Source organism: Daktulosphaira vitifoliae, unplaced genomic scaffold (assembly GCF_025091365.1).
Source record: "Daktulosphaira vitifoliae isolate Bord-2020 unplaced genomic scaffold, ASM2509136v1 Scaffold_4, whole genome shotgun sequence".
NCBI lineage: Eukaryota > Metazoa > Arthropoda > Insecta > Hemiptera > Phylloxeridae > Daktulosphaira > Daktulosphaira vitifoliae.
Window position 1 is genome coordinate 3,890,856 of NW_026099575.1, and position 13,413 is coordinate 3,904,268.

General features: G+C 25.8%; 2 protein-coding genes across 11 annotated transcripts in view; one reads left to right on the top strand and one right to left on the bottom strand.

Moving 5' to 3' along the window:
* LOC126905516 (uncharacterized) overlaps positions 1–13,413 on the bottom strand; it is a 45,682-nt gene that overhangs the window by 11,450 nt on the left and 20,819 nt on the right. For 5 of the 8 annotated variants that reach the window (XM_050685262.1, XM_050685260.1, XM_050685261.1 and 2 more), the window contains exon 1: positions 614–781. The exons of 1 other annotated variant lie outside the window; for it this stretch is intronic. The gene's annotated coding sequence lies outside the window, so the exon portion shown is untranslated. Of the gene's footprint in view, positions 1–613; positions 798–7,170; positions 7,569–13,413 lie in introns of those variants that run through there. 2 more of the 8 variants (XM_050685257.1, XM_050685256.1) reach the window with 2 other exon arrangements.
* Positions 6,770–13,281, top strand: LOC126905507 (dynamin-1-like protein). 3 transcript variants are annotated; one of them, XM_050685241.1, is made up of 4 exons: positions 9,712–9,749; positions 9,817–9,954; positions 10,016–11,521; positions 12,557–13,281. In XM_050685241.1, the coding sequence occupies exons 3-4, from the start codon at positions 10,049–10,051 to the stop codon at positions 13,193–13,195; spliced, it is 2,112 nt and encodes a 703-aa protein (XP_050541198.1). In that variant the 5' UTR covers positions 9,712–9,749; positions 9,817–9,954; positions 10,016–10,048; the 3' UTR covers positions 13,196–13,281. The 3 variants fall into 3 exon arrangements, with proteins under 3 accessions (XP_050541199.1, XP_050541198.1, XP_050541200.1); XM_050685243.1 differs by having other exon boundaries at positions 9,817–9,939; XM_050685242.1 differs by lacking the exons at positions 9,712–9,749; positions 9,817–9,954 and adding an exon at positions 6,770–6,879.

Consider the following 13,413-nt stretch of genomic DNA (forward strand, 5'->3'; position numbering starts at 1 on the left):
TCTCTAAAATGTTTGAGTGCCTCAAGTTTAATAATCGCTAAGTTTGAACGTACCTAAACTTACTAAAAGTGCTTATAATTATTTTTAGATTGGTGAAATAAAATTTATTATTACTACCTATTTATATTACATAGAAAAAGTTTATTTCCTGCTTGAGTTAAAAAATGTTTTGCAACCAGATATTTTTTTTTTCATTGTGTAACTAGCCTTTTTTTCTTTAGATCAATTAAAAAATCACTAGTTAAAAGAAGAAAATATCTCTATAGTTATCTCATTTTAACAGAGAGTTTTTTATATAGTAGAGATAAAAAGTTAGCTACGACTATGTTTCTGCTGTAATTATTATAAGTTAGTAATTTGAAAACTCAAAAGCGAAGTTATAATATTTATTTTTTGAAAAAACATTTCAATTAAAATTTCTGTAAGTTTCGCAGATAATTGTTAGTTGATAGCTCATGAAATAAATTATAAGTTTTAATAATGAACAAATAAACGTCAACTTAAAGCATTAAGACCGCATTTATAGTTAATTCTTATGAATAACTTTGTTAAAGCTGTTCTTAAACATATTATTTAGACAGATTAAGCACAATTTGTTTATTAAAAGAATTACTATTTTAATTATTTTAGCTTTTTTTTGTGTGCGCTATTGTCCCTTGTTCATCTGTGTTTAAAAATATAACATTATAAACTCACTGTATAATAAAAATGATTACAACGACACGTGATTACTTAATTTAAATTATAGTGAAAAATTATAGTGCACTACAATGGTTTGAAAATGAATAATATCTACTGTCCGTCAATTTTTAACTAACCTACTAATATAAGTACATGATAATATTTGTGATTTATTACGTGTTAATAATGTTGTTGTCAACTATTCTATTTTTATATTTGTATAAGTTTCATAATGAAACCCATATTGATTGTTTAGATACGATCCAGTCATTTAGTAGTTTGTTGATTTAGATTATATTTCCTATGTATATATTTTACAGGAGTCTCGAAAGTCATAGCGTTTTGCTCTGACACTTGTAAAAGATGATATTTCAGATAAAATTTTTTCAAGTGTTATTTCGTTAATCAAAGAACAACTAGATGGATTAAAGGTTGAAAAATTAGTTCCTTAAAATTAAAAATATTTTATGTCATATAAATAATATTTATAAAAATATATTTTTGAGGAACAAATGTGAATTTATTTCAAATTTTTGGAGGGGCTGCTATGCCTCTTAAAAGTTTAACTTTATTATGCCATCTTATCGTTTTAAGAATTTATGTAAAATATTATCTATTGACTATTTATATTTTAATAAATATTTTAATAAAATTTTTGGTTTTTAACTGTTGTACATATATTTTAAATTGAGATCTGTTTTGAGTTAAATAATTATTATCCGGGATATAACTTTTTATAGATGCATGAAATGTGATAATTAAAATAATTGAAATATAAAAAAAACTATAAACGTAATATTATAAAAAAACATATTAATTTATGAATTTTTCGAAGGTCACTATAATAATTAACTAAATACGGATGTTTTAGCTTCGTTATTTAAAAATCAACACAAATACTACTGCCTATAAATTTTATAATGTTTCATATAGGTAATTTTTGAAGTATAATATAAGTAATATGTAAAAAATACGGTAGCACAGTGATGCCGTGGAATAGTTGGAACAAGTATAGATGATATTTGACAGTGATTAAAAAATTATTTGACCTTCAAAATGTTGATATCAAAATACTGTAAAATTTGAAAAATTTAAATCAAAATTTCGATGTTAAAAAAAATTCAAAATTCATAAACTTAAGAATGAAATTGAAGTACTATTCAATATGAGTACAACAGTGCTAGTTCCACAGTGATAGCTTATTTGGATATGAAGTTATAGGCTCTAGAACATAAGGTGTTTTTTCATGTTTTTAATTATAAAAAATGCAATATCTAGTAAAAAAACAATAAAAAAAAAAAATCAATTTTGTTGTCAAAGACTTTTTGAAGTCTATTATAAAAATTAAAAAAAATTCTGAACTACAGCAGCACAACGCTGGTCGTTCAACAATGTATGATAGTAAATCTGTATTGAATTTAACATTATGCGTCTATTTTATTCATCAATGATTTTTATGTATGAATAGTAGAATAACAATAGAAGTTTGGTTGACCGGATAAAAAAACAGGGACTGGAACTATATTTTTTTAGGCTTCGGTTAAAGAACCAACTACATATAACAAGTTAATACACATATGTATGTTTTAAATGCTGATGAAATGAATTGAATGTAATAAATAAAAGAAGTAAATGAAATTAGAAATAAACAAATATACATTTAATATTAAAGTATATATATATACTATATTATAGTAATATAATTTAATAGTAAATACAAGACATAATTATAACATATGAAATTTTCTGACTGATTAAAAATTTTATCGTAGTTCATCGTAATTTTAAATTTTAAATAACTTTTAACTTATGTGATTAATTATAAATTGCAAATTAGTCCGAACTGATGTAACTAATTACGAATTACAAATTGTACAAAGTATTTTAATTACAGTTATTCAATTACAGTAATTGAAAAATGTCCATCCATGCCAATTACAATATTAAAAACCCAGCACAGTGGGGTCATGGCATAGTTGGGTCCAGTATAGATGATATCTGACAGTGATTAAAATCACTATCATAAAAAACGCTCGATGCAAATCTGTTGATAGTGTTTAATTTAAAAAAAAAAATTTGTCAAAAAAGTAGGTCAAATGAGAGCTGAGAAAATAAATGGAATCCTTGATATTTATTGAAGTTATTGAATCTAAATGAGATAAAAATCAAATGAGTTAAACATTTTTTTAGCTTCGATGCGAAGCGGAGAAGGTATTAATTTTACTATGATGTGTTTTTTTTTTTTTTTTATGTCTGTTGCCACTTTTTTAACTCAAAAAGAATTAAAAAAAAATTCAGTGCCACAGTCGTGAAAGACCCAAATGTTACTGTCACAAAAACCGTACGTCTCATTCGTCACTTAATAAAAATGGAAATTTAGGTAGTTCAAATTTTAAAGTTATTTTTCTCAACTTCAAAGAAACAAAAAAATTTAAATATGATTAATTTTTTATACTATGTCATTTAGATTGATATAATATTTATGAAAATCGGTGTAATCCCCTTATAATAAAATAAAATACAAAACCAAGAATTTTAAATCAATAGTAGCATATTTTCGAACACGGTAGCCATTTGCGCATAGAAGATAGGTCGTCGAGACAAATTTTTTTTTTTCATTTTATAGTACATAAAATAAGCTTTAATTTGATATATGTTTAAAGGACGCAGTATTTCAGGAACATTTTCAAAAATTAAGTTGAAAAAATTAGTTTTTATTAAAAAAGTTGCAATTTTAAATCCCCCCCATGAGCAGGCTAAGTGTTAAATTTTCAAAAAAATTATATCAAATGAAAGGAAAATATCTAAGGTTTTAGTTTAAAAAAAAATTATGTTGATTTGTTGATTTTTGAAAAAGTTATGGAAGTTTTAAGAAAAAAAAGACAAAATTTGTCAATTTTTAAATTTGTAATTTTTTTGGATATTTCCCCCATTTGCGGGGAACGAGGGAAAATTTTTAAATTTTTAAGGGTAATGTCTTCAACTAGATACAATTTGTGATCTTTTGACGTATTGTTAAAAGAAATCGGTCCAGTGAGAGCTGAGAAAAAGTAGTTTAACCTTTACTTCCTCTTATATTCTCGTTCCTTATCCTATTTTCTCTAGTCACTCCACTCATCCAAGTAAGCATTCTCAACTCTGCTACACTTATTCTCTGCTCTACTTTCTTATTAACCGCCCAACACTATGAACCACACATATGGTTCATACATATAGCTGGCCTCACAATTTCATACTGAATTTAAAAACTATAATTAGTATTTATTCATATATTATATTTTAAAATCAAAGAACTACTAAATCAGGATATAATTAAAGAAATAAGAGTTGATGTTGCTTTTGGAATAATCCACCAATTTCTCTAAATGAAACACTATCTACAGATTTGCATCGAAGCGTTTCTTATGATAGTGATTTTAATCACTGTCAGATATCATCTATACTTGTCCCATTTGTGCCTCGTCCACACTGTGCCTCGACCCCACTGTGCTACCGTTTTTTTATTTGTAATTGTATTATAAATTTTTAGGCCATCTTGTCCCAACAAATTTAATAATCTTGCCACTTGAACATCATTTTCTTTTCTGTTCGTTTCTGTTGCTTTAAAATATATTTCTATTTCTTGTTTGAATATTTTAAAGTTTTCACTTATGTTTCCTTCTAAACATAATGCACTTGGCTTATTATATTCGAGTGCCATTTTTATCCAATTCAATCCACCAATTTAATATATTTATGTTTTCACCAACTGCGCCATGTTATGATGGAAGTGGTCTTAAATAATACAATAACTATTGATGTATGATTGAATACTTTATTTAAAATCATATTAGAAACATATTATAAATTACACATTGTCTTAACTTAAACATCAAGCATTATATTATATTATATTGACTGTGTTATCATTACTATGATATGTTATCATTACAAATTTAAAAATCGCTAATTTTCGAAAATTTTTCAATTTTTTATATAGATGCATAATATCATTACCTTTCATTTGGTATATTTTTTTCATAAATTGAACACTTAACCTGCCCACAAGGGGGGATTTAAAATGACAACTTTTTCACAAAAAATTAACTTTTTCAACTTAACTTTTGAAAATGTTCCGGAAGGTCTGACACTTTTATATATATCTTAAATTAAAGCTAATGTAATGTTCTTTATTATGCAAAAAAAAAATTTCGGACTTTATTTTATCTTCACGGTGAAAATGGCTACCGAATGCTATTTTTGTGTGAAAATTTTCGATTTTGTATTTTACATTTTTAACTTTATTATGCTATAACTTTTTGAAAAATGTATGGATCAGTATAATTTTTTCACGGGGAGTAGTATTTATATACATCTTTCATTTGACATACTGTTTTTTTAAATCCGACCATTTCCCTATATACGAGGGGGGTTCAAATCTAAAAAATGCATGTAGAAAGTAGAACTTTTTCAACTTAAATTTTGAAAGTGTTCCGGAAAGTCTGACACTTTTATATATATCTTAAATTAAAGCTAATGTAACATATTTTATTATGCAAAAAAAAAATGTCGGACTTTATTTTATCTTCATGGTGAAAACAGACATCAAACTTAATAAAAAAATATGATTTTTGTAAAAAAATTCCTTTTTTATATTTTTAACTTTATAATGCTATAACTTCTCGAAAGATGTATGGATCAATATAATTCTTTTTTTTGTAGATGCATGATGTCTTTACCTATCATTTGGTATATTTTTTTTATAAATCTGACTTTTTACCTGCCTACAGGGGGGGATTCAAAATGACAACTTTTTCACAAAAAATTGACTTTTTCAACTTAAATTTTGAAAGTGTTCCGGAAAGTCTGACACTTTTATATATATCTTAAATTAAAGCTAATGTAATATACTTTATTATGCAAAAAAAAAATTTCGGACTTTATTTTATCTTCACGGTGAAAATGGCTACCGAATGCTATTATTGTGTGAAAATTCTCGATTTTATTTTTTACATTTTTAACTTTATAATGCTATGACATATTGAAAAGTGTATGGATCAACATTATTTTTTTATGAGAAATAATATTTTTTAATAATCTCTTTTTCATTCGACATACTTTATCTTAATTAGGATATTAATAATGAACTAGCAGATCATGTAGCTTTTGGAATAATCCACCAATTTTTTAAAATTAAACACTATCTAAAGATTTGCATCGAAGCGTTTTTTTTTAAAGTGATTTTAATCACTGTTAGATATCATTATACTTGATCCAACTATGGCACGTCACCACTGTGCCGCGACCCCCCTGTTCTGGGTTTTTTTTTATACTAAAACCTTAGATATTTCCCTTTCAGTTGATATCATTTTTTTGAAAATCTAACACTTAACCTGCTTATTGGGGGGGATTTAAAATAGCAACTTTTTTTATAAAAACTAATTTTTTCAACTTAATTTTTGAAAATGTTCCTGAAATACTGCGTCCTTTAAAAATATATCAAATTAAAGCTTATTTTATGTACTATAAAATGAAAAAAAAAAATTTGTCCCGACGACCTATCTTCTATGCGCAAATGGCTACCGTATTCAAAAATATGCTATTTTTCTATTAAAATTCTAGGTTTTTGTATTTTATTTTATTTTAAAATATCTAATAAGGGCAATACATTGCCCTATATTTTTTTAATTATTATTTTTATAATTGGCTAAATTGAATAACTTTTTTTAGATATATAATCATTAAAATTAATTAAATTCTGAATATTTCCATTGTAGAATTTTTTTAAACGCCAAAAGTTAATTAGAAATGATTACTATGATTTTTATTTAAGTGATCTATTACGATAAAAATGTAAAAAAATCTAACTTTTCTGATAAATATACTGTAAATAGTAATTATAAAATTTGCTGACAGCATATTAATCTTAACAAATTCATTTTTATTTATTTAATAATGTCAATTTCAAACTTGCAAATTGAGCTATTTGTTATGGTAATAAATTCATTTTTTTTTTTAATAAAAATCACTTTAAATGACAATAAAAAGTAGGTTCAAAATTATTACTTTAAAATACCAACTTTGCTGAAGCCTGTTAAACTCATTGAAGTGTTATAGTTTATCTATAATTGAAATTTTATACTTCAATTCATGTCATAGTAAGAACGTTGCTATAATTGTATAGACGTCATATGTAACGATGTATCATTGGATTATCAAGTAAGAATTTATAATAGATACTTTTATTGGTGGAAAAAAAATTAACTCGTTCTTATTAACAACTATTTAACGATATATTTTTACAGGCAGTCATTTGTATTGTTAGATGTATATTATAATAGTTGATATATTTTTATGAAACTATAGTAAACAATTTTTGAGATTTTATATTTATAAAACATGTGTTATTGAAAGGAGGTTTTCATGATTAGAAAATCTTATTTCAAATTTAATATCCATCTTAAAAAAAAGCCAACAATTTTCATTATAAATTGTATATAAAAGACTCACTTAACGTAAATTCATAAAAGTGCACCACCTCTTTGTTGATTTCTAATAATTCTTCTATGTTGTAGACTTTTAGCTTCGATGCGAATCTGAGAAGGTATTCATTTTACCATGATGTGTGTATTTTATTATTATTTTTTTTAGTTATCTTTTAATATTCATGTACGAATTGAACATTTTTGATGATTACCTATATTATTTAAGTTATAAAATACTTTGAACGACCAGATTCTGGTCACCAGAAGTCATTTTATATTGTAATATTACATCATTATGTAAAACAGTTTGTACATTTGACATAAGTTAATAGACTATAACTACATAATAGTTACAACCAGCGTTTAAGAATTGTGCAAATACTACATTACTCAATTTTTCAACATTTTTTACTTGACTAAAAAAATTTTATTGTTATAGTAGAAAATAATAATTTCCCATAAACTAATAAATCATAGCTGCGTGAATGTAAATGTTAAAAAACTCATATTCAAATTAAAAGATTTGATAGGTAGGATTGTATGTTTTGTGTTAGTTTTTTTGTTAGCGAGACCGAATCCCAAAAAAATTGAAAACGAGCTGTCCGTTTTATTGATATTATGCCTTTACAAGATAATAGAGCAGGTAATGCTAGACAAAGATAGTACACAGGATATCAAGTGTAAAATAAGGTATTGGTATTTATAAATATTTTCGTTACGTATAAAACAAACATTCCCGAACAAATAGAAAAGTTCCTTGATAATCAAAAAAAGTCATTAATTTTAAGAATGGTAAATATTTGTTAACATTTATCTTTTTATTATAATTACGTGTACTTAAAAAAATTCTTCGTTAGAACTCTTCAAATAGTCTATTCAAGGCTATTCGATTTAACTATTTGAATATTTTTTAAAATTATTTGGTGTTTATATTACGACAGTTATAAAGACTATTCCATAGTTTTCTACATATTTGATAGCTTATGCTAAAAATAAACTATCTGATTTCATATAAAGACTCCTGCAGAAATTATGCATAGGAAGGAGGGAATATTTTTTAAATATTTGGTTTGACTATCCACTCAATAGATTCACTGTTAGGAAAGAGATCACTGGATTCCTAAGTTAGGGATCCGTGCTTTTTTTAAGCCTCACTATAGGCGCAACAAGAAATAATGTTAAAGCGTCTGGGTACTGACCTTTTTTCAGGGGTCGAATATAGGCAATTTTGTAGTTTTTACATGTTACGCAGTGTCGTTGTGTGAGAAGTAAATGATTATTAGTGTGAGTGTCCAATATTGGGAGTATTTTCGTCGTGTTATAGTCGATAACAAAACCGGTTGTGTACCTGCCTTACTTTTTGTAGCAATACGATTATATTGATGACGACACACGTTTATTTTATGTAGTATAAAAACTATAATTAGGCACCAGCCTCACTGTAAATACTAATAGACGTGTCATGATTTTACAAATTTTAATTGATTATAAAAATAATTAAACTATTTATTTTCGACGATTAAGAAAAACTAAATATATACAGAAAACAAGTTAAATCATATGACATCCATATCGATTATTTTGAAGTTATAAAACTATAAAAAAACTAATTTTAATTATATGAATTCAATTTACAAAATTACATTATTTACACACTAAAATATTTAAGTTTTATAAGCCTGTTCTTATGGGAAGTCCTTTGTCATTCACTTATCCATTTTCAATAGCAAACCTAGTTTCTTCTTTCCCGCTAACTCTATCGAATCCCATGCAGATTTTTCAGTTTGCTTAGCAATATAATCTTGATATTTTTTATACGTCTTATTACTCATACAAGGCATATTTAGTACAGCAGAAAACTGTTCTAAATTTGTAAGCCCCTGACTAGTATTCAAAGTAGCAGTAACAACTGCAGTATTTATACTAAGAGAATGATTTAATTAGGGATCCTCTGAATAAATAATTTCTTTTTTTTTGAAAAATTACATTCAAAATGAAATTCTGAAAAAAAAACCTCCCCCATTTACGGTGAACGAGGGAAAATTTTTCAATTTTTAATGGTAATGTCTTCAACTAGATACGATTTGTGATATATTGACGTATTGTTGAAAGAAATCGGTCCAGTGAGAGCTGAGAAAAAGTGGCAACAGACATAAAAAAAAAAAAAAACACATCATAGTAAAATTAATACCTTCTCAGCTTCGTATCGAAGCTAAAAATGATATTGTTAAGATTTATATGCAGGTAGGAAATTTTATAATTACTATTTACAGTAAATTTATCAGAAAAGCTCGATTTTTTTGCACTTTTATGATAATAGATCACTTAAATAGAAATCATAGTAATCATTTTTAATTAACTATTAATATTTAAAAAAGATTCTACAATTAAAATATGCAGAATTAATTAATACTTTAACTAAAAAAACCAATAAAAAAAAATTGTTAAAAAGATGTTTTCAACTGATAGTATTATAAAATTTTATTATAATTTTAAAATCTATTGTTAATTTCAGGTGTAACTAAAAATCATTTTTTTTTTTAAATTTATGATATGTATATATATAGCAACATATTACAAAAAAAATTGGAATGTTATAGACTGGTAGTAGCACACACAAATTGAGTTCAAAAATTAATAAATTACAAAGTAAAATTATTTATTTTTGTAGTTGAATACTTTTATCATATACTTCCAAAAGAAGATCGAATACACTATTAATTTTTTTAAATCCAAAATCAACTTGCGTTAAGTGTCAACCTGCCTTGCTCTATTTTAAACGCGTTTTTCTCAAGTTATTATTTTCAGTGTATAAACTACAAACTAATTTAAAATATAATTACTATTAAAGTTTGTTTATATATTTCTAGGAAGTAAATTACAGCTTTATATTAATTTTAAACATGGGAAATACAATTCAAGTTCCAGAAACTCCAGAAGACCATGAAAAAAGTTTTGACGAAATAAATGATAATGAATGTTTGGCTATGCAATCGTTGATAAAAGTTATTAATAAGCTACAGGAGGTATTTTCTGTAATCGGTAAACATGAAATTAGTTTACCTCAAATCGTTGTGGTTGGAACTCAAAGCTCAGGAAAAAGTTCGGTCCTAGAAAGTTTGGTAGGGAGATCTTTTTTGCCACGCGGTACGGGAATTGTTACTCGAGCACCACTAGTGCTGCAAATGATTAAGTATTCTGAAGAAGATTTTAAAAATATGATTGAAAAAACAGAAATCGACAATATTAAACAATGGGCTATATTCAGCCATAGACCTGATGAAATATTTTACGATTTTGATAAAGTTCGAGAAGAAATCGAAACTAGAACAGATATATTGGCTGGTTCGTTTAAAGGAATAACTCATAAACAAATCATATTAAAAGTATACACAAATAAGTTTGACTTAACATTTGTCGACTTACCAGGATTAACCAAAGTTCCAGTCGGTGATCAACCCGAGGATATTGATGAACAAATACAAGAGCTTGTGCACTTCTACGTTAACCAAGAAAACACGATTATATTGGCAGTAGTAACGGCTAACACGGATCCATCGACTAGTGAAAGTTTAAAAATCGCTAGAAAAGTAGATCCAGAAGGGCACAGGACTATCGCTGTCGTAACTAAACTCGATTTAATTGACAAGGGTACGTTACAAGATACAGCGGATTTACTTTGCGGTCAAAAAATTCCTGTTAGGCTTGGTATTATCGGTGTAATCAACAGATCTCAAGAAGACATTAATGATAAAAAATCTTTAAAACTTGCAATAAAAGCAGAGGAGGAGTTTCTAAAAAAAAATTATCCAGAAATATGTCAGTTTAATGGTAATAAAGCATTGTCAAATTTATTACAACGTGTTTTAATAACTCAAATAAAGAAAACTTATCCGATTTTAAAAGATAAATTGGAACTAACAAAGGTACATCTGGAAGACGAGTTAAAACTAAAAAAAACTCCTGAAAGCAATGCATCTTTTGTGTATGGCTTATTAAAAGACATGAGCAAATCTTATTGTGATACTGTCAATGGAAATCGAAAAAATGTATCTGATAAATGTATTGAGGGCGGAGCGAAAATTGTTAACATGATTAACAAAGAGTACTTGCAAAAAATTATTGATATAGACCCTTTACAAGATTTAGATAAATCTAAGATAGCCAATATTTTATTGAACTCATCTGGAACAAAAAAATGCTCCATTGTAAACGAAAAAGCGTTAAAAATATTAGTTAGTCGGCAACTTAAATTTTTAACTAAACCTTCATTAGACTGTGTATATCTTGTACGGGAAGAAATGTCAAACATATTTGATTCAATCGATGAAAGAATTTTAGAAAAAATTAAGAGATTTCCGAGACTCTTCAATCAAGTAAGTATACAATAAATGCATAATACAACTTTTGAATAAAAACTATCCAAATTTAAAATTAAAAATTTTTAAATTCTTTTTGTGTTGAAAAGACTTATTGTGCAAAAAGATAACACCAAAATAACCGTGACAAAATGTTCTTTAAGATGGTTCTTAATTTTGAACTTTTTAATTATAAATCAGCACTCCCCAATTGTATATGAATATACGTAATAAATATTTATTAAATTATTAAATATTAATTTTATGATATATTAAATTGTTATAATGAATAATTATTCATAAATTATACTTTTAAATCTAAAAACTACTAATTAGGATATAATTAATGAAATAGAAGTGGATGTTGCTTTTGTAATTATCCACCAATTTCTTACAATTAAACTATCTACAGATTTGTATCGAGGTGTTTCTTATGATAGTGATTAAAATCAATGTCAGATATCATTTATACTTGTCCCAAGTATCACACGTCCATAATGTGCCGTGACCCCACTGTGCTACCGTTTTTTACTTTTTTATTTAAACAATTTTGATGATAAAAGTATAGATTTTTACCCTTTTTAATTCATTTTTATCAATTTGATCACATACAATTTATTAAGCTAAATACAATAAACAAAATATTTTGTAAAAACGTATATTTTTGAAATGTTTACCTTTTTCCTTAATTATAATTAAGATTACATACTACGCATGACAGAAAAATTATTAAATACTTTTTTTTATTAAAAAACATGTTTTTTAAAAATAGTTCGATAAATTTTTTTTTCAAACGTTAAATTTAATGAGTTAAATTAAAAAACTGAGTATCAGCCTTGATCAACCAATTTCCAACCACATAGAGGAACGGGTAGGGATAGACAATTTAAACTCAAATGTCTGCTACTTGAGTATTTAAAAAAAATGTATTTTAAATACTAATTGATTTCAATGGTAATAATTATAAATTTTGCAAATTTGTATAACAGCTTTAAATAAACATATCCATTATATGGGATTATATTACGTAATAACAAAGAATGTTTTATTTAGGTAAAAATCAAACTCAATAATATGCTAGACGAAACAGTGAATGATGTAAAGTATTTCGTTAAAAGCTATGTAAAAACATATCAAAATTGCATTACTACGATTAGTCCAGATTTTCTTTCAGAATTGATACAATCAGAAAAACTCTTGGCCCTCGCTTCGGGCGCGGAGTTTACTGAAGAAACAGAAGTATTTTCTGACTATGAGGAGGATAAAAATTATGTTAAACAATCTGTTAAATATGTTAATTATGGTCAATTAAGGATCATAATGACGGACGAAGAAAAAAAACAAGTTCTTTTAAAAATACTTAGTGGTACAAATGAATTGAATAAAAACAATGAAATATCTAATCAAGTAGAGTTTCATAGAAAATTGACAAAATGTTACTTTAAATTCGTGAGAAAAAACGTTATGGATTTTGTGGCTAAACGAATACATTATAAAATGATTGATTCAATCTTAGACAATTTTGAAAAATATATGATTCAAAATATTTTTGAACCATATATGAGAGAAAATAAGTTTAATGAAATTTTACAGGAAGAAGAAGAAATTATTAAATCTAGAATAAAAGCCGAAATGAATCTGAATGCCGTGAAAAAAGCATTAGAGACAATGACTGAAGTTCAAATGATATGACAGACTAATTATCTTATAACAATTTCTAGTGTCATAATATATTGTTGATTGTACACAAACAAGATAATAAAATTTTATACATCAATGTTTTTTTCTATTTATTACAAAAACAAAATAAGTGTTCTGAGCAACAAAACAAAGTTTTATTAGAAAACTAATAAATAGAATTTAATAAATAGAATTTTCAATGGAATTATATTTTAAAGTAGCCTGAGAAT

Coding starts and splice junctions, on each gene's coding strand:
- LOC126905507 (XM_050685242.1), top strand. CDS start 10,049: ATGGGAAATACAATTCAAGTTCCAGAAACTCCAGAAGACCATGAAAAA. Junction 11,522..12,556: donor TTCCGAGACTCTTCAATCAA/GTAAGTATACAA, acceptor TGTTTTATTTAG/GTAAAAATCAAACTCAATAA.